Source organism: Heterodontus francisci, chromosome 3 (genome assembly GCF_036365525.1).
Source record: "Heterodontus francisci isolate sHetFra1 chromosome 3, sHetFra1.hap1, whole genome shotgun sequence".
Taxonomy (NCBI): Eukaryota; Metazoa; Chordata; class Chondrichthyes; order Heterodontiformes; family Heterodontidae; genus Heterodontus; species Heterodontus francisci.
The window spans coordinates 86,241,218-86,262,739 of NC_090373.1; the positions used below are offsets into that span (position 1 = coordinate 86,241,218).

The window sequence follows — 21,522 nt, forward strand, 5'->3', positions numbered from 1 at the left end:
GAACTGGGATAAGTTAGAAATGTAATAGGTTTTGAGCAAGTAAAAAGGGGAAGGTGGGAAAAAGAACAAAAGGGAAGATGTGTAATGGGGTGGAAGATAGGAGAGATTAAATGACAAAAGATTTGGTGGTGCAAGGCCAAAGGGAGTGGTAATGGGGCAAGTAATGAAACAATAGATGTGTCGAGAGGAGGTGTGAATGGAAGAATGAACAGCTGCTGCCTGAAAGTGAAATAAAAGAAACCTGCAGTCTGAACATCCATTTACCCCAACCATACTGCCACACACCTTGATTTTATGAACACACCTTCTATCCAGCACCTTATCAAATGCCTTTTGAAAATCCGTACGTGCAACATAGGCTGCATTTTTTAATCAAATATCTAATATTACCTCAGAACTCGACGAGTATTAATTTCAATCTATCTTACGGCCTCCAGAAGCTTACCCACAATTGATGCTAGGTTGACTGGTACACAGTTTTCTGATTTATCCCTTTTTCCTTTTCTGAAAAGAGGTGCGACATTTGCAGCTCGCCAGTGCTCTGCCACAACTCTCATATCCAATGATATTTGAAAGGTTGTGGTCAGAGGCGTGATGTCCACACTGACTTCCCACAGCATTCTGTGATACACACCATCAAGGCCTTTTCCACTTGAGGGTTCAGCCAGTTTGTCCCAAAGAACTTGCTTACCCATGACCTTCCTATCAAATTGCTCCACTTGCTCCTCTTGCCTGGTATTGTTTCTACTAACACACTCCTCTGTGAAAATCAAGGCAAAATACTTATTTAGTATATCTACCATGTCTTCATCCTGCATTAGATTTTATTTTACATCTATAATAGACTCTACCCTTTCCTTATCTGTTTCACTTCTTTCATGTGCTAATACAATCCTTTACTATTTCCCTTTGTTACTACATACCCTCTGTTAGTCTTTCTCATCTTTTGTTCCCTCCCCTCTATTTTCTAGATTTCACTTGATTTTATTTTGTATTATTAGCCCTAGATTTGCAATATACTTTTTTCTGAAGTCTCATTTATTGCTCCACTCATTCAAGAAACTCTAGCTTTTACTGCGCTCATTTGGGAAAGGGAGAAGTGAAACTTGAAAAATGTTAGCTCACGCCTGAAATCCATTTTATTTTTAAAATATAGGATTTACATATTAGCTGTGGTGAGTTTTAACTGTGATTGGATTTAATTCACAGGAAGTCAAGAGGAACACTGGTATCTGGAAATTCTGGAAAAAGGAAAGGTTACGTGCCCTACTTGTAAGGCTGTCATGAGGAAGACTGTAGAAGGTCTGAAAAAACACATGGGAAACTGCAAAGAGGTGCCTATTAGTTTTACTGTGTAAGGTCTCCCAGAGAGAACGGTATTAAGTTATGTCATATATCCTGCTACAAATTGGATCAAGTAACTTAAAACATTATGGTAGTCTTGTGACTTGCTACGCTAAAACTGTTGCATGCAGTTTCTTTGCAAAATATGTATTTGGAGTAACAAATGCAGTAGCCACCATTTTGAGTTCTAAGCTTTCAGCAACGTTGAAGGTACTCCATGTGACTCCTCCCTTCAGTGGTATAGGTATTTATTGGAAACTCACTGATATGGGGAACTTTGCATCAACTTCCTTCCACTGTGCATGGTGCATAGGTGCACTGGTGCTTTTGTTGCCTTTAAAGTTGTCGACTGAATGTGGTAGTTAATTTGCAGATATCAGGACATCATGAATAAGATGATGACTAAATAATCTTTTTAATTTTGTTGGTTGAGGGATAAATGTTAGCTAGCTTACTGATGTAAAACTCCCTTACTCTTCTTGGAATAGTGTTATGACATCTTTTACATCCTCTTGTGAGGGCAGGCAGGCCTCACTATAATGTCTCATCATTTCTTACCTTGAGGCTTGACTGTTCTACCGCACTCCTAGCTGGTCTCCCACATTCTACCCTCCGTAAACTTGAGGTCATCCAAAACTCTGTTGCCCATGTTTTAACTTGCACCAAGTCCCGTTCAACAGTTACCCATGTGCTACTGACCTACGTTGGCTCCTGTTCAAGCAACATCTTGATTTTAAAATTTTCGTCCTTGTTTTCAAATCCCTCCATGGCCTCGCCCCTCCCTATCTCTGTAATCTCCTGCAGCCCCACAATCCTCTGAAGTAACTGCACTCATCTAATTCTGGTCTGTGCAGCATTCCTAATTTTAATTACTCCACCATTGGTGGCCATGCCATCAGTTGCCTTGGCCCCAAGCTCTGGAATTCCCTCCCTACACCTCTCTACCTTGCTTTCCTCCTTTAAGACACTTCTTTAAAACCCAACCTCTTTGACCAAACCTTTGGTCATCTGACCTAATATCTCTTTATGTGGCTTGGTATTATATTTTGTTTTATAATGCTGCTATGAAGCACTCTGGGATGTTTTATTACATTAAAGGCACTATATAAATAGAAGTTCTTGTCCGGAAAGCGGCACCTCCAACAGTACTGAACTGAAGTGTCAGACTGGATTATGGGCTCAAATCTCTGGATTGAAACTTGAACCCAACACCTTCTGATTTGGGCGAGAGTGCTACCACTGAGCCACGGTTGATACACATTTCTTAGTCTTTTCTACAGCCCACTAGAAATACAGTATTATCACCATCCACTTTTCTCTCCTACTGCACAGCACATGAGAACCTGGGCAACTCTCAAACACTTGATATTAATGATGTCAGAAATGTAACCCAATGAACAGCTGTAAATGTGACATGGATGATAATTGACTGGTGGTTCCACGGTAGAGGCAAACTAAATCTTAAATACTTTATAATTACGTGCCTATTCTTTTTGAAGTATTTCTGAGCTAGTTTGAAGATTGTTGCATTATTTACTTAACTGAACATTTGAAAGATGATGTTGCTTATGGCAGTGTCGTAGAATTTTCTGGTCTTTTTAAAAGAATTTTTAGAAATGCTGGTCATGTTTTATTTTTAAGTTAACTAATGGTATTTGAATTCTTTGCAATAGAATAAGGTCACAAAAAGCATTTTGACATTCCACACTGAGTTCTTTTTCTTTTAGGAACCCTTTGTGTGTCAACACTGTGGAAAACAATTGAAGTCTCTAGCTGGGCTCAAGTACCACTTAATGGCAGACCATAACAACATGGTAATATAGTTACAATCTAAGAAAAATCTTGGGTGGTTTTTGCTATTGCAACACACGACCGAGCTAAAATGTTTTTCCTACTCCTTATACCCCATGAAATAAATCTCTATTCTTGGGTCACGTTCATGAGATATGGTAGTGGGCTTTCTGGACAGCAAGCTCAGTCAAATCTCATTGGCTGTTCCATCAATTTAACATTCCTATTCTGAGTCTTGACGGGATGACAGGTGATGGATCTGAGCTTGATTTAGCATCTTTTTAATGCAAAATAAACAAATGAATGGCATTCTGTCTAATAATCCGAGAACTCCTGAAACTCGACCAAATGAGTGAAGTGAGTTGGTGTCAGTTCTAGCTGGTAGCTAAATAGTCATCTGTGTGACTAAATACCTACCATGTGCTCATCTCACCATGTTTTAGTTTTGGCACTTGGCATTCATACAGAAGGAATATCTGTAGAAGGGGTAGTAAGATGCGATTTCTCTCAAAATAATGAGAGGAACATAATGAGACAATGTTGTCTACAGTTCTTTGCTAAATTATGCATATAAAAGCTCTGTAAATGAAAAAAATGTTCAAAAGTGGTTTTAATGACTTTAATAATGGAAGTGTTGTTGATGTATAGATTGTCAGCAGTGAAGAATGGATCATTTTTTTTCCAGTTTTTGGGCTCGCTGTGAACTGAGTTCAAAACTAGTAGAGTGTACAGAAGTTGGGTTAGGTGCAGTGAAAAGCTTTTTGTACTCTGCCCCAACACTATCCCTTAACCCCTAACCTTGTGCACAGTGTGACATTTCTGTTTTCTACTCCAGTTATCCCAGTAAGATTGCCAAATTCTGGGTAGGGTTGTGCCCTCTCAGAACTTGGTTGAGATTGCCCAAACTTATTTCTGTACAGAACCTTGCAGCTAACAGAAGGTGGAGAACTTCAGTCTATTTTCTGAGCTGCTTCCGAATTCAGGTTCCAGTGTTCTAAGTCAGTAAGTCAGGCTTGATGATTTAGTTAGATCTGTTTTAGGCTGGGGGAGGAGGAATCAAATGACATCCAGGACCCATCCAGTCGTATTTGTATAGCATTGAAGTGTGCACACATGCTCACAATGACAGAATAATGCTTTCAATTTCTTCTTCCCAGCCAATTTTGAAAGATGGGGATGTGGTTGATGAGCAGACTGATAGAGAGAGACTTCGAAAGGTCTTGAGGAGAATGGGGAGATTGAAGTGTCTCCGTGAGGTAAGAGCAGAAAATGTTGAATACAGTTACTGCTGCTGGCTAGTATATATTCTATAAAAATAAATGTAAACTCACAAGCTGCAATGAAAGGTTTATTAAAACGGATTTGCTACTTCCTGAAATACATGAAAGCAATATTGAGATAACGTGGTTCAATCTTGCAGTGGTCTTATCCTATGCTAGAGCATTTGTCTTATACTAGAATATTTGTGCAATAAAAATTCTACCTCTTTCCCCACAGTGTGTTTAATTTATTCCTTGAAGAAAAAACATATATCTTACGGTGCAGTGACTGGCTTTGACTAGCCTGTAGTTTGAGGCTGCCATCTTTACAGTATTTCAGACAAAGCAGTGAACTGCATGATTTGTTCTTGAGCCTCAGCCCCCAGTATCATTTTCTGTTGCAGTAAAAGCAGCAAGTAGAGGGTTTCTGGAATGAGAGTGCATGCGTAGATGTGCATATTCCTTGCTTAGTGTGCACTGGGTGTCAGCAACTTCAACTCTGTAACTGGTCAGTAGGGATCATTAGGCAGGATCACCCATCCTCTGATTTATTTTTCCTTCCTTCCCATATTTCCTTTTTTTAAAAAAGACAATTTATTGCGTATGCTTGCACAATCTTGACATTTGGATTGGAATTGATGCACTCAAAGCAATGAAGTCTTAACTAAAATATTGATGAAATAATCTGATCTCTTTTGAAGTCAAGTGGCATCAATCATATTGAGTGTATCACAAATGGCAGAGCTATGGCTGAGCTGTTTCCAAGTTTTCTCTACATATTTCTTCATGTATTGACACTGCTTTTGTTTGCATTGCGTTCTATTAAATTGCTAACTGTGTACCTTTCCGATCTTCATTCAGGTCTGTGGTGCAAGCTTCACTAGTATAATGGGTTACCTCTATCATCTGAAGAAGTGTGGCAAGGAAGAATCTGAGCTAGTAAAACAATTATTTAAATGCCAACACTGTGGGAAGCTGTACAAGTCAAAGGCAGGCCTGGATTATCACTTGAAGTCAGAACATGCCCCCGTATGTGCTTATATAATTAAAATTTCCCTAATTTTTTTCATCTTTTCTAGTTGCTAATCTTGGACAGTACAGTACATAGACCTGGGACAAGAATGTTAGGTCTACATTGTTGAAGATCTTCTTGTGAGGAGACCTTTGATTTGAAAATGTGTTGTATGTACTTTGACCTTATTTCAGTTTTATTTCAAACTGATGGTGATCAGTAATGCACATTGAGATTTTTTTCCTCTTTCTTCTGCCATTTCCTCTTTCCATTTGCAAGGGTTTATTAAATGGGCTGTTAACACAGCCCATCATTGGCATATGGTTAATACTGTGTGCGTTCTTAGTCCAGCTGAAACTATCTGATGGGGGAAGTACTGAGCTATAAAGCAGGGTAGCCAGCTCCTTTGAAACTCCCTCTTTTGAAGGGAATAGGAATTACAGGCTTACAGCCCAACTCCCACAACTGTTGCTCACCTAGCGGAGGGATCAGCATAGATACCAGAGGCTAGTGTGCTCTATGTCATTGATTTGTGGTGCAATTACTGTAAATTTTGACTTCTTTGCTAAAAATTTGGTAAATAATGCAACATTTAGTATCAGAATTTTTGCTGGTCAACCAATTCTTTTGTATTTGTGACTGACTAGTCACCAGAAACTACAGATGACGAAGCTGCTGAAAAAGAAAGTGAACCAAAGGTGGAGAGAACTTCCAGTGGAAGAGTGCGGAGGAGCTCTGCCAAGCTGGCTGCTTACCACCTGCATGAGATAGTAGCAGATGAGCTTGCTCGAGAGTGGCCTCGGAGAAAAATCCAACGGGACCTTGTACCTGATGATGATAAGGTGGGAAAGACACTGTGTAACTTGGAGCTTGTTTTTATTTACCATGATAGGCATTGATCAATTGTTATGGGATTGTTAATATACGCAACTTCAGCTGCCACTTTTAAGAACTCAAATTAGAGTCTCTTGCAATATTTAGAAAGTACACAAGGATTCTTAAACCTGCATGTCCATGCTCCCACTACTGTTTGAAATTTCAGAAGTTGTCATAAGATTGTTTGGAAGCAGTTTCATGTTCTATGTAGTGCAGTGAAGATAAGATGAAAGTGTGCTTTTTCCCCTTTTTCTGAAAGTGGTGTCTCTTTAAGGGAAATTAATCCACAGGTGCCAGGACCCATTGGCATTTGACCTGTTGGTACTTGGCTACTTATTATATGAGCTTAGACAGTGAGTGTTAGCAGGTAACTGGCGAAGGTTCCAATAAAGGAATGTCCCCCAAATCAGGGCTGCCGGAGTCAGGTAGCTCACAAAAACTTGTAATAAAGTTATACAGTAAAACATTGGGTCATGTGTGTTGCAGTTTGCCCCTTTCAGGTGTTTAGATAATGTCATAAACAGCATGTGCAAGAATACTTTGTTATGAGCTTTCTTTCCCCACCCTGATAACTTGCTGTCCAGCTTTTTCTTCTAGTACGTACTATTGCTTCTCCCATGATAATCACAAGAGTGAAGACAGGGAAATGCCTCTGGCATTGATGCCGTGTGTTCAAGCTGTTTGTAGGGTGAAAAGTTGTTAATACAGAGTGCTACTAGAGTTGGATAAGTAGATGCAGTTTGAGTGACGGACTCTCATGAGCTGAAGCAGTCATAATGATAGAAATGTACACAGGATGGGGGAGCAGTGAGAGCACTGGTACAGAGAGGTGAAAGGTCGTATGGGCAGCAAGGGGGAGATGAAGGCTGGGAAGAAGAATAGAAACTCCAGGAACAGAGCTGAAGACCACTGAGAAAGTGGAGGCTGTAGTAAGATGTAATGGATAACTGTATTGGTAATTTATTTTTAGAATTATTGAACTCTGTCTATATTATAGATGTTATTTTAAGGATACATGGGGTGTGTGAAGAAGAAATGTGGCTGCTGGTAGGTTTTTCTGACCATTCTGTATTTAAGTGAATTAGAAGGTTATTTCAATCAATAAGATTTGTGATTTGTGCTACAAACATGTTTAAAGTATATGCACATTATATGCAAGATAATCATAGAGATATATATCAATAGAGAGACGGTCAGTATTGAAGTTAATTTCTAAGTGTTATGTAGGAAAGGGGTTAGAGTTAGGATGCATCTTTTGCTTTAAATGTAAAGAATATTTGACGATAAAGAGACAGCTCTATTGCTGCATGTTTGATTGTGAAATTTAAGAGTTGATCAAAATTGTAGCTGCCATTTCTACTTTTTTTTTGTTGTATTTCACAATAATCAAGGTCAGATTGAGGGAATGGATTTTATTTTCTACATTCTACTTTTTGCACTGAGGGAACTCTCAGGTTGAGTTAAAATTAAAGGTTAGTTGGAGCAGCCATAGTAAAACTCCCCTCTACTCTGCTTCAGCAAGTCCTAATCTCTGAAAAATATTACCTACTGCAACAATGTGTGTATAGTCTGTCTTTTTCCCACTTCTCACATGTGGGTCTGACCTTTCTAATAACAATTAATGGCAGTTTTATGTATGGCCACTGACTTTAGACTGCCCAAGCACACTGCAGCAAGGTATCTTAATCAGCAGAGACCGTAGACATTGATCGAATCAAGTTGGGCTAAATTCAAATCCATATTCCAGGAGTGAAATTGCTGTGTGCTACTACAGAGTTTGTCTTTTCAACAAAGTTTTTTTAAAGCTGTTTTCAGTCTGTTTTTGTCAGACCAAAATTCTGCATCTGTGAGTATGTGTAATCGTGATTTTTGTCTTTTTCCTTAGTTGAAGTATACACGGCCTGGCTTGCCTACATTCAGTCATGAAGTGCTTCGCAAATGGAAGAATGAGATGAAAACCTATAAGAGAGTGCAGTGTCCAAACAAGGTAAATATAGTTGCTACTTTTGTATCTTGGTATTGGTGTTCGTGAAGATATTCCACTTTGGTTACATCAGTATGGAAGACCCTTCTACCTGTGGCCATTATATGATGATATCTTGGTCACAGGCATTGTACAACAAACTTTTTGTACAGGTTTCCTTCCACAGTACAAAACAAGTCATTGTACTTCAAACTAAATTAATTATATGAAGCACTTTGGAGAGTTTTGTCAAGAAGTTAGTGTTTTTGTTTCTACCATTATTTTTCTGCCCAGTAATAAAGGGCAGGAAACAACTGACGGTGGTTCACGTTTCTTGTTATGGTCATCCTCTCCTCCATCCATTAAAAAAAATGGGGGAAATGGGAGCAATTTATATGCAGATGGTTAATGATTAAAGCTAATATTTATCCTCAGTATTGATTAGATTGAGCTGCTATTCGAAATGAATGTATTATCATGTATCTTGGATACATTTTGAATGCTTGTGTGTTGTGCCTATGCTATAACCATTTACTGTAGCAGCTCCTTACAATAACTTTTTATCTTTTTCCTAGTAATGTACACTTAGAATCTTAGAATGGCCTCCTTCTGTGCTGTAACCATTCAACCTGTCGTGTCCTTACTGGCTCTCTGAAAGAGCAACTCAACTAGCCCTACTCCCCTGCCTTTTTGCCCGTAGCCCTGCAGTAGTTTTGCCTTCAGATAATTGTCCAATTCCCTTTTGAAAGCCACAATTGAATCTGTCTCCACCACAATCTCAGGTAGTGCATTCCATGTCCTAACCACTCATTGTGGGTTTTTAAAAAAAGTTTCTCTTCATGTTGCCTTTGATTCTTTTGCCATTCACCTTAAATCTGTGTACTTTGGTTCTTGACCCTTCTGCCCATGGGAACAGTCTATCCCTATCAACTCTGTCCCAACTCTCATGATTTTGAACACCTCTATCAAATCTCCTCTTAACCTTCTCTTAGGAGAACAGCCCCAGCTTCACCAATCTGTCTACTTAACTGAAGTCTCTTATCCCTGGAACCATTTTTGTTTATCTTTTCTGTACCCTCTCAAGCTTTCACATCCTTCCTAATGTGCGGCACCCAGAATTGGACACACTACTTCAGTTGAGGCCAAGCCAGTGTTTTATTAAAGTTCATCATAGCCTCCTTGCTTTTGTATTCTATGACTCATTATAAGGCTCAGAATCCCATTTGCTTTTTTAACCACTTTCTCAACCTGCCCTGTCACCTTAAATGATTTGTGCACATATAACCCCATGGATCGGCAGTTTTATGGTGAGCGAGAGACCTTGACCTACTTGTTCTACTGCTTTTGCAATTGATTGCAGAATAACACAGCATAGGAGGAGGCCATTTGGCCCATCATGCCTGTGCCAGCACTTTGAAAGAAATATCCAGTGAATCCCACTCCACTTACCCATAGTCCTGTAAATTTTTCCCTTCAAGTGTTTATCCAATTCTCATTTGAGAGTTACTACTCAACCTTTCAGGCAGTGCATTCTAGACCTTGGTGTACAGGGCATAATTTCAAAGTTTGTGGATGATATGAAACTTGGAAACATTGTGAACTGTGAGGAGGATAGTGTAGAATTTCAAAAGGACGTGGACAAGTTGGTGGAACGGGCGGACAGGTGGCACATGAAGTTCAATGCGGGGAAATGTGAAGTGATTCATTTTGGTAGGAAGAACATGGAGAGACAATATAAAATAAAGGGTACAATTCCAAAGGGGGTGCAGGAGCAGAGGGACCTGGGTGTATTTGTGCATAAGTCATTGAATGTGGCAGGACAGGTTGAGAGAGCAGTTAATAAAGCATACAGTATCCTGGGCTTTATTAATAGGGGCATAGAGTACAAGAGCAAGGAAGTTTGTTGAACTCGTATAAGACACTAATTCAGCCTCAGCTGGAATATTGCGTCCAGTTCTGGGCGCCACACTTTTGGAAAGACGTGAGGGCATTGGAGAGAGTACAGAAAAGATTCAGGGGAATGGTTCCAGGGGTGAGGAATTTCAGTTGTGAAGATAGATTGGAGAAGTTGGGACTGTTTTCCTTGGAGAAGAGAAGGCTGAGAGGTGATTGATTCAAAATCATGAGGTGTCTGGACGGAGTAGATAGAGAGAAACAGTTCAAGCTCGTGAAAGGATCGAGAATGAGAGGGCACAGATTTAAAGTATTTGGTAAGAGAAGCAAGAGTGACATGAGGAAAAACTTTATCATGCAGCAAGTGGTTAAGGTCTGGAACTCGCTACCTGAGAACGTGTTAGAGGCAGGGTCAATTGAAGCATTCAAAAGGAAATTAAACAGTTAAATAAAAAGGAAGAATGTGCAGGGTTATGGGGAGAAGGTGGGGGAATGGAACTGAGGGAATTGCTCTTTCAGAGAGCCGGTGTGGACACAATGGGCCGAATGGCCGCCTTCTGCACTGTAACAATTCTGTGATAACTCGTTGCATTGAAAAAAAAATCCTCATGTCACCTCTGGTTCTTTTGCCACTCACCTTAAATGTATGTACTCTGGTTACTGACTCTTCTGGCACTGGAAACAGTTCCTCCTCATTTACTCTATCAAAATCATTCATAATCTTAAAAACAGAGTAGCAAGTCTGAAGATTGGGAGTGTTTTAGAAACCAGCAAAAGGCCAGCAAAAAGTTGACAAAAAAGGAAAAAATATGAGTGCACTAGCCAGTAATATAAAAACAGATTGTAAGAGGTTTTATAAGTATATACAAAGGAAGAGAGTAGCTAAAGTAAATGTTGGTCCCTTAGAAGCAGAGACAGGAGAAATTATCATGGGAAATGAGGAAATGGCAAAGGCGTTGAACAAATATTTTGTGTCTGTCTTTACAGTAGAAGACACAAGTTACATTCCAGAAATAGACGGTAACCTAGGCGCTAAAAAGAGTGAGGAAATTAATATCAGCAGAGAAAAAGTATTGGAGAAACTTAAGGGACTAAAATCTGACAAATCCCTGGAACCTGATAACTAAAGGTTATTTGCAAGTGATAAACCTTTCAAAACAACTTGTTTTCTATTTGTGAATCAGTTTGATAGAACATTAATTTGTAAAAATAAATGTTATTTGTAATATATGTTCTGACTGAAACAAATAATACTATATTCATTCATGGGATCTGCGCGTCATTGGCAAGGCCAGCATTTATTGTCCATCCCTGACTGCCCTTGAGAAGGCGGTGGTGAGCTGCCTTCTTGAACCGCTGCAGTCCATGTGGTACACCCACAGTGCTGCTAGGGAGGGAGTTCCAGGATTTTGACCCAGTGACAGTGAAGGAACAACAATATATTTAGCAGGTGAATTTCGCATTCGGAGAGCCAGTGCAGACATGATGGGCCAAATGGCCTCCTTCTGCGCTGTAACCATTCTGTGATATTTCCACTTTAGGATGTTGTGTGGCTTGGAGGGGAACTTGCAGGTGGTGGTGTTCCCATGCATCTGCTGCCCTTGTCCTTCTAGGTGGTAGAGGTCGTGGGTTTGTAAGGTGCTGTCACAGGAGCCTTGGTGTGTTGCTGCAGTGCATCTTATAGATGATGCACAGTGCTGCCACTGTGCCACTAGATCAAATTTAGTGGGTTCCGCTGTAAAGGTTTGCCCTTGTTGATAACTTTGTTAGTTTTACACTTTAATTAGTAATGGACTACATTATTGATTCAACTGATTTGCTTCCACAAACTGACGTACAAGAGGAATTGATTCTACTGGTATTTCTGTTCCCTCTCCAGGAGTATTAATTACATCACCATAGACTGTGCTTGCAGCTATCTGTTCAATAGTGGGTGGCTTTGGCCATGTTGAGCATGAATAAGTACTAACTCTCAATAGCAACTTACTCCAATTATGATGTACATAAGTCTATTTCTATAGGTCTTATGGGTCCTGTCTCACTGGTTAAGAATTTTAACATTGGCTGGGATTTTGTGTAGAAGGTAGGGCTCCTGGAGCTGGGTCAAAAAGGCAGTGGAAAACCCGTCTCTGCCTTTTCTCCCCCTACCCACTCAGAGCGAACCTCAGGTAAATGAGGCAGGATTGCTGGGGCTCGCCTGGAAGGCCCCGGCGAATGGGGTAGGGGGATGGTTGTGCAGTTTGGAAGCTGGGAGGGGGGCATTTCTGGGGGTGAAGTGTTTCCCGGTGGGGGGTCACAGATTGCCCACGGAGGAGCAACCTACTCCACCCAATCTTGCAGGGAGTGCACCTTGTGTTACAAGGCGCCCTCCCCACGTGACGGAGGCCCCCAACTGCCACTGGTAATATCCCAGCGGTGGCAGGAAGAGGCCCTTAATTAGAGTCATAGAGTTATACAGCACAGAAACAGGCCCTTCGGCCCATCGTGTCCATACCAGCCATCAAGCACCTATCTATTCTAATCCCATTTTCCAGCACTTGGCCCGTAGCCTTATATGCTATGGCGTTTCAAGAGCTCACCTAAATACTTCTTAAATGTTGAGGGTTCCTGCCTCTACCACCCCTTCAGGCAGTGTGTTCCAGGTTCCAACCACCCTCTGGGTGAAAACATTTTTCCTCAAATTCCCTTTAAACCTTCTGACCCTTACCTTAAATCTATGCTTGCTGGTTATTGACACCTCCGCTAAGGGAAAATGTTTGTTCCTATCTATCCTATCAATGCCCCTCATAATTTTGTATACCTCAATCATGTACCCCCTCAGCCTTCTCTGCTCTAAGGAAAACAACCCTAGCCTATCCAGTCTCTCTTCATAGCTGAAACGCTCCAGCCCAGGCAACATCCTGGTGAATCTCCTCTGCACCCTCTCCAGTGCAATCACATCCTTCCTATAGTGTGGTGCCCCGAACTGTACATAGTACTCCAGCTGTGGCCTAACTAGCATTTTATATACAGCTCCATCATAACCTCCCTGTGCTTATGCCTCGGCTAATAAAGGCAAGTATCCCATATGCCTTCCTAACCACCTTATCTACCTTCTGCCTTCAGTGATCTATGGACAAATAACCGAGGTCCCACTTACGGGCCTCAATTGACTTCTGGACAGGAAGGCCACTGTCGGTCTATTCCGCCCCAGTAATATTGCTTGGCGACGGGCCCCACGCCACCCGTTTTGATTCTCTGTGCCCCGCCTCCCCGCCTCAAACCCCACTCAGGAGGGCCCATAAAATCCAGCCAATTAATTCTGATCTAAGGGAAGAAATATTACACTGAGGTTGTACCATTTCCGTACTTACCACCCTCCCACCCCCACCATATTCCCGCCCCCAACCTTTCCTGTAAAAAAGAAGTTGCTATTGAAAAGAATTTTGGAATGACTTGAAAGGATATGGTGGGCAACCGTTTCAGCCAACCACTGCCAGATCTGGCTTGGCCACTTAAAATACTATTGGGTCCTGCTCTCGTCTGCTAAAACTGCTCACTATTCCCAGGTCATCCTGGAATGCAAAGATAACTCCCAGCTTTTCAGTATTGCAAGCTGTCTTCTTAAAACCCTCTCCCCTGTCCCAGGTGCTCATGGATTTCTTTGTTACTAAGATCAAGACCATCCGATCAGCTGCCTCTGCCGCGCCCCTCCCTTCCACTAGCCCACCTGGCTAAACTTACTATAATGTTCTCCCCTGCCCTAGCCCTGAACTGGCACCTTTCTTTGCTATCTCCCCTCATACCCTCGCTGAGCTCATCTGGTCCATGAGACCCACCTCATGTTTCGTCTATCCTATTTTCACTAAACTGCTGATCACCCAACTTCCCCTCCTGGTCCCCATCTCCAACCTTCCTTTACTTTCTAAGGTCCTTGAGTGTGTTGTCGCCTCCCAAATCCATTCCCATCTTTCCCAGAACTCCATATTTGAATCCTCCAATTACGTTTCTGCCCCTGCACCCGTACCTAACCAGCTCTTACCAAAATCACAAATGACATCCTATGTGACTCTGACAAAGGCAAACTTTCCCTCCTCGTCCTTTTCGACCTGTCTGCATCCTTTGACATGGTTGATCACACCATCCTCCAGCACCTCTCCACTGTCATCCAGCTGGGTGGGACTGCACTCACCTGGTTCCATTCTTAATTATCTAATCGTAGCCAGAGAATCACCTGCAATGGCTTCTCTTCCTGCTCCTGCACCATTACCTCTGGTGTCCCCCAAGAACCTATCCTTGGCCCCCTCCTATTTCTCATCTATATGTTTCCTCTCGGTGACCTTATCGGAAAGCACAGCATTAGTTTTCACATATATGCTGATGACGCTCAGCTCCAGCTCACCACCACTTCTCTAGATTCTTCCACTGTTGCTAAATTATCAGACTGCTTTTCCGACATCCGTATTGGATGAGCAGAAATTTCCTCCAAGACTGAAACCATTGTTTTTGGTCCCTGCGCCAAATTCTTGCCTAGCTACTGACTCCATTCCTCTCCCTGGCAACAGTCTGAGATTAAGCCAGTCTGTTCACAACCTTGGTGTCACATTTGACACCAAGATGACTTTCTGACCTCATTTGTGCCATTACTGAGACCGCCTATTTCCACCTCTGTAACATCATCTGATTTTTCCCTGTCTCACTTCAACTGCTGAAACCCTCATTTATGCCTTTGTTACCTCTAGACTTGATTATTCTAATGCACTCCTGGCTTGTCTCCCACATTCTACCTTCCATAAACTTGAGGTCATCCAAAACTCTACTGCCCGTGTTTTAACTCGCACTAAATCCTGTTTTCCCCCATCACCCCTGTGCTCACTGACCTACATTGACGGCCAGTCAAGCAGTGTCTTGATTTTTAAAATTGTCATCCTTGTTTTCAAATACCTCCATTTCCTTGTGCATCCCTGATTTTAATCACTCCCGCATTAGTGGCCACGCTTTCAGTTGCCTAGCGCTAAGCTCTGGAGTACCCTCCCTCCACCTCTCCACCTTGTTTTCTCCCTTTAAGCCACTCTTTGCCCAAGCTTTTGGTCATCTGACTTAATATCTCCTTTCGTAGCTCAGTGTCATATTTTGTTTTATAATGCTTCTGTGAAGCGCCCTGGGATGTTTTATTACGTTAAAGACACTATATAAATGCATGTTGTTGTAAGTTATGTAAATGTTAGCTGTATGCAAGTTAAAAAAGTTGAGTTGTATAAATTCAGGATTTGCATTAAGGGCTCAGATAGCACATGAATGGCATCCAGGATCAATAAGAAAGCCAGTCTGCTTAGCTGCTGTCGTTTGTAACTGTTCAGTGAAGGAAAGGCCAAATGGAGAAAAAAAAAATTAGAAGTGAGTGAACTCAGAATTGTTTTGAGCACTTCCTAGTAACTGGCTTTCATGGTATAGGAAGAGAATTGAGAGCAGACACTCTCTTCACATATTCAACCCTCAACGAACATATGGGTAATCGTGCACCACAAAGGGAGATAAAATTAAAACTGGTGGTTGGGACACTTGAAAATGCTGGATTATATTTTATATATAATAAGAAATTTCATATAGTCTGACATTACATTCGACCTTTATTTCAGGCATGTATCTTTTGAGCACACTTTGTGTTACCTGTGTATTTCAAGTTTAACTACAAAATGCTTAGATTCCGTGACACATATGGAACTGAAATGTTCAAACTAACATTTGTAATTGCATTTAACAGCTAATTTTTCTTTAGGATTGTGGTTCTAATTATACCAGCGTATCAGGGTTGAAGGCTCATCTTGGTTCTTGCACAAGGGTAAGTATAACTTTTCTTAAGACTTGGAAAAGAGTATTTATAATGGCTTTCTATTTTGAAATCCATACTAGCGTTTTAAACTTCTAGAAGTCTTTTTTGTAGCATGCAGCAGTCTGTAATTGAGCTAAATCTAACCCTGTTCTGACCACCTGACAGGTCAACTTTAAAGCCATTGCCTGTTCCTGTCTGTTCAAGGACACGTGCCTACCATCCCTATTTATTTTTCTTCCTCAAAACTTTTGCCTGATTTTATAGTGAAGAAAACTTCATAACCATCTCTATCAACATTTTGTTATTTCCTTCCTTTTGTTGAATGTTCCTTGTATATTACTAGGTTTTATTCTATTTCTAGACTACTGTGAGGAAACAATTGTTCATGTTCACTTGCTGCCAGAGTGATTAACTTTAATATTTTCTGTAACGGTGAGATAACCAACAAATTGCTAAATGATTATATAGTAAGCTCTTGTCTTTGCATAAATAGTTATTTCAGTAGGAGTAAGGGTTAAGACATAGGATTGAAATTTCACGGGTTAAAATTTGTTTTTTAAGGGAATTCCAAGGGGAGAAATACTTAAGTATATGGCTTAAAAAATTATTGAAGTAAGAGTGTATGTATGTATGTATGTATATAACTTTGTTGTCCCGCCCTTGTCCTTTCTGTTGAAATGAACATTTACAACAGAAAAGAATTTTTAAATAAACCCGATCCTATTCAGTGTGTATCCTGTATTCCATAGCTTAATTGTTTAGGAATTCCATTTTGGATCAGTTGCCAGGACAATAGTTCAAAGGCCTTTTTGTTTTGAATTCCTCGTTTTGAGCCAAAAGATGCTTTTATTTTCTTGTCGTAACCTATTATATTAATTTAATGAAATCATATACACAGTTTTTATATTGGGAATCCTAGACTACGGGAACCACAAAGGTTGAAAATGCCAGACAACTCAAAAAAATGTTTAGACATTGTCGCTCTTTGTTTTCAAAACCCTGAGCACAATAGATAGAAGGGAAGACTGAGGGAGGTGAGAATTTCTGATTTATATGTAGGAAGAGACAGGAGCATGTCATACAACATATTTGTTACTTCAGAGCAAATGAAAGGAAAATTCAATGAGGCCATAGCCTGATGGTATTAATGAAGTTTAGAGAGAGATGAGAAAAGTTGAGAGAAACATCTATTTGAGCAATAAGTTTTTCTTGATGTCCTTTCTAAGAGTGTGAGAGACATGCCAGTTTGAAGGCTTGGACAAACATGAGTGGTAAATGGTGTGGGTGGCTTCCACATTTCACTTCCCAACTGACTGCAATCGTGTTTTGTTAAAAATGATGCGTTAGTCCCTGAGTGTCAAATAAGCAGACAAATGACAGGTTTTTAAAAAAAGAAGATAAATATTTTAAACAAAGTGACTCCTGACAACGCAGAGCATGTACAGAGCGATCATGGACGTCATCAGTGTGTGGGAACATTTGCCAGCATGCGTGCGCATGCCTGACCGTCACCACACAATGACGTCCTGACACCTCAATAGCTGCCTTCATTTCCCCCGAACAGTACCCCACTCTGTCCCACCATTCCTGCTTCAATCACTGCTTCCCTCCCCCCCAACCTCAGCCGCTCACTCTCCTCCGCCTTCTCTCAGCCACTCGCTCCCCCCCGCCACCCCACCTCGGCCGCTCGTTCCAGGCCTTGCCGCTTTCCCCCCTCCGACCCTTGGCCGTTAGTTCTCCACCACGTCGTCCGAAGAAGCAGCGGGGAACGAGCTGCCAAAGCGCAGGGCGAGGAGCGAGGGGTGATGGGGCAACACGGGAGCGAATGGCTGAGAGGAGAGAAGCGGCGCAGCCTGGAGTGAGCAGCCGGGTGGTTGCGGGGGCGGTGGGGGGGAAGTGGAGGTCGGGCAGCCGAGGGAGGAAGTGGCGAGCAGACGGGAGGGAGCGGGGAAGAGAAGTGCGATGATAGGAGGGAGCGGGTTAACTGTTGGGAGTGGGTTGGAAGCAGTGATTGCAACCATTGAGGGGATTTGGGTTTAATTTCTTTTTTGTGATAAATTGAGCAGCACCATCTTTATTATTGGCAGCTGCCGGAGACGTCGCAGACAGTGATGTTTCTGTTGATGAGGCTGCATTTGTGCATGTGCTAGTGCTGCGCAGCCTAATTTAAAATAGTTCCCATAATGGTCACAGCTTTCACCCACTCACACACACATGCATACACAACAATACATAGAGAGAAAACAGTAGGATGCAATTAAACTCCAAGGTGATGTAAGAGATTGTGGTTTACAGAATACTGTTGAGTCTTGGGAGGAAAGTCTTTTTTAAAGGTGCGGGCCTGGATGTTGAACTTGCTGAGGTGTTGTACAGTTCTAGTGGTTAATACTCAGCCCAAGGTTTGTGATCTGAATTTGGTTTACCTTCACAGATGGAGAGTCTCAAAGTCAAAGTGGTTGTTCAGTTGTTGTTCAGCAAGGTTCTTCTGTTTAGCTGGATTTCTCCAGAGGGTTATCTTTTAAGATAGAAATTCCATCACATTTGAGTCTTTGTCAGGTATTACAAAGTTCTCTGCCCTGGTGTGACCACACAATGGTTCAGGATATGGAAATGATGGCTATCTATTGATGTCTGTCTGAATGGGGACCATCCTGTTATTATGGTGCTACTTCAGTACTATTCATTTTGGTTAGGGCTGTGAGTCAGTCTGTCTCCAGAACCCTTTGTTAGTTCATTCATGTAGATAGGAGCCAGCAATATGTAATGGTGCTTCTTTCAATTTCAATTGATTCTCCCCAGAGCTATTTCAGACGAGGTTAACGAATTTCATCCTCAACAGATAAAGTGTATATTGTCTATACAAGAGGGGTCACTTGACCGCTACTCCATTTTGTCTTTGGTACGAGGGTACATGTGCTTGTCGTTCAGCTTAACAGTTACATATGGACATACGAATTAGGAGCAGGAGTAGGCTACTCGGCCCTTCGAGCTAACTCATTCATTCAGTAAGTTCATGGCTGAACTGATTACTCCACATTTCCACCAACCCCCAATAACCTTCCATCCCCTTGCTTATCAAGAATATATCTACCTCTGCCTTAAAAATATTCAAAGACTCTGCTTCCACCGCCTTTTTAGGAAGAGAATTCCAAAGACTCAAGACCCTCTGAGAGAAAAAATTTCTCCTCATCTCTGTCTTAAATAAGCGACCCATTATTTTTAAACAGTGACCCCTAGTTCTAGATTCTCCCACAAGGGGAAACATCCTTTCCACATCCACCATGTTAAGACCCTTCAGGATCTTATATGTTTCAATCCAGTCGCCTCTTACTCTTCTAAATTCCAGCAGATACAAGCCTATCCTGTCCAACCTTTCCTCATAAGACAGCCCACCCATTCCAGTTATTAGTCTAGTAAACCTTCTCTGCGCTGCCTCCAATGCATTTACATCCTTCCTTAAATAAGGAGACCAATACTGTACACAGTACTCCAGATGTGGTCTCACCAGTGCCCTGTATAGCTGAAGCATAACCTCACTACTTTTATTCAATTCCCCTCGCGATAAACAATAACATTCTATTAGCTTTCCTAATTACGGGCTGTACCTGCACACTAACCTTTTGCGATTCATGCACTAGGATACCCAGATCCCTCTGCATCTCAGAGCTCTGCAATCTCTCACCATTTAGATAATATGCTTTTTTATTCTTCATGCCAAAGTGGACAATTTCACACTTCCCCACATTATACTTCATTTGCGAGATCTTTACCCACTCACTTAAACTATCTATATCCCTTTGTAGCCTCCTTATGTGCTCTTCACAAGTTACTTTCCTACCTATCTTTGTGTCATCAGCAAATTTATCAACCATACCTTGGGTCCCTTCATCTAAGTCATTTATATAAATTGTAAAATGTTGAGGCCCCAGCCCTGTGGCACATCACTCATTCCATCTCGCCAATCAGAAAATGACCCATTTATGGCCTGCTCTCTGTTTCCTGTTAGCTAGCCAATCTTCTATCCATGCCAATATGTTACCCCTACACCATGAGCTTTTATTTTCTGCAATAACCTTTGATGTGGCACCGTATCAAATACCTTCTGCAAATCTAAGTACAATACATCCACCGGTTCCCCTTTATCCACAGCACATGTAACTCCCTCAAAGAACTCCAATAAATTGGTTAAACATGATTTCCCTTTCACAAAACCATGTTGACGCTGCCTGATTACCTTGAATTTTTCTAAATGCCCTGCTATACTGTCTTTAATAATAGCTTCTAACATTTTCCCTAAGACAGATGTTAAACTAACTGGCCTGTAGTTTCCTGCTTTCTGTCTCCCTCCCTTTCTGAATCAAGAAGTTACATTCGCTATTTTCCAATCCAATGGAACCTTCCCTTTATTTTCCGAATTCATCCAATTCATTGTTATTTCATCATGGCTCCTTTCGTACATGACAGAATTAAGACTTGTTGAGGTACGTTCAGTGTGAAATGGAAATTAAACTCTCTCTTTGAGTTGGCCTGGGGGGAATGGGGGTGAAGACGGCGGCTTTAACGATGGAGATGTGGGAGTTCCATTTGCGGTCAGATAAGATTTTGAGGCCAATGATATGGGCAGGTGATGGATGAGGTGTCGAGCCATTAAAGATTGTACTTGGTTGGATTTTAGAGATATGGCAAAACTGCCTTTGCAGAACTGAAAGTTTGTTACTTCATTTGACTGGCGTGGAAAAGATCAAGATGCTGTGATTCAGTCATTGCACTTTGGAAACCGTGATGTATGCATTGATGGCATTGCCTCCTTTGCTTTCATTAACCATATCCCATATAAAGGGAAATGGATGGTGCGATGAGTTGGACACTGACCTTTCATTTGTATGACATGGGTTAAATTCCCATCCAGACTAAGTCTCCTATGAGTGTTATGAGTGTCAACTTCAATTAATTCTCTCTGCTGGTATAAGAATAGAAAAAAGTATTCTTCTGAATTTGGGACTGAGATATAATGATGGGAGAATAGAGGAGGCTTTACTCTGCATCTAGCTGTGCTGTACATGACCTGCAGTGTTTGATGCTGCAATAGCTATTTGAAATGGGAAGAGTCCATTCCTCAGCGCTGCAATCTTGCATCATGGGGAGAAAAGAAAAATCACACTGTATCTCAACTAAAGCTGCTCTTTTATTGGTGTTAAATGCTATGTTTGTGTTTTTTGTTAACCACTAGGGGGAGTATGTTGCTGGAAAGTACAAGTGTCTGCTATGTGAAAAGGAATTCAGCTCTGAGAGTGGAGTAAAGTATCATATTAATAACGTGCACTTTGAGGTATAAAAAGAAATTACAATCTTACTTACATCTTAATAACCAGAATTTTCTATATCGTCAATCATAATTAGTTAATTGCTTTATTATATATTTTTTTAACTTCCAAAGAATTTGGAAACTTGCCCTTTGAATAATATATTTATTTGTATAAATTTCAAAGCAGAGGGTGTGCGTATCTGTCTGTATCTAAACTCTTGGATTTCTGCATTGCCAAGCTTTAGATATCTGGGGACTCGTGGGAAC

General features: G+C 41.2%; 1 protein-coding gene across 1 annotated transcript in view; it reads left to right on the forward strand.

The window, feature by feature from the left end:
* The window catches only part of znf512 (zinc finger protein 512), a 75,469-nt gene that overhangs the window by 47,788 nt on the left and 6,159 nt on the right, over positions 1-21,522 (forward strand). The window contains exons 9-16 of the mRNA XM_068024083.1: positions 1,210-1,334; positions 3,072-3,158; positions 4,293-4,391; positions 5,256-5,423; positions 6,054-6,248; positions 8,168-8,269; positions 15,897-15,959; positions 21,181-21,279. Coding sequence (XP_067880184.1) covers positions 1,210-1,334; positions 3,072-3,158; positions 4,293-4,391; positions 5,256-5,423; positions 6,054-6,248; positions 8,168-8,269; positions 15,897-15,959; positions 21,181-21,279 — 938 coding nt within the window. The remainder of the gene's footprint in view (positions 1-1,209; positions 1,335-3,071; positions 3,159-4,292; positions 4,392-5,255; positions 5,424-6,053; positions 6,249-8,167; positions 8,270-15,896; positions 15,960-21,180; positions 21,280-21,522) is intronic.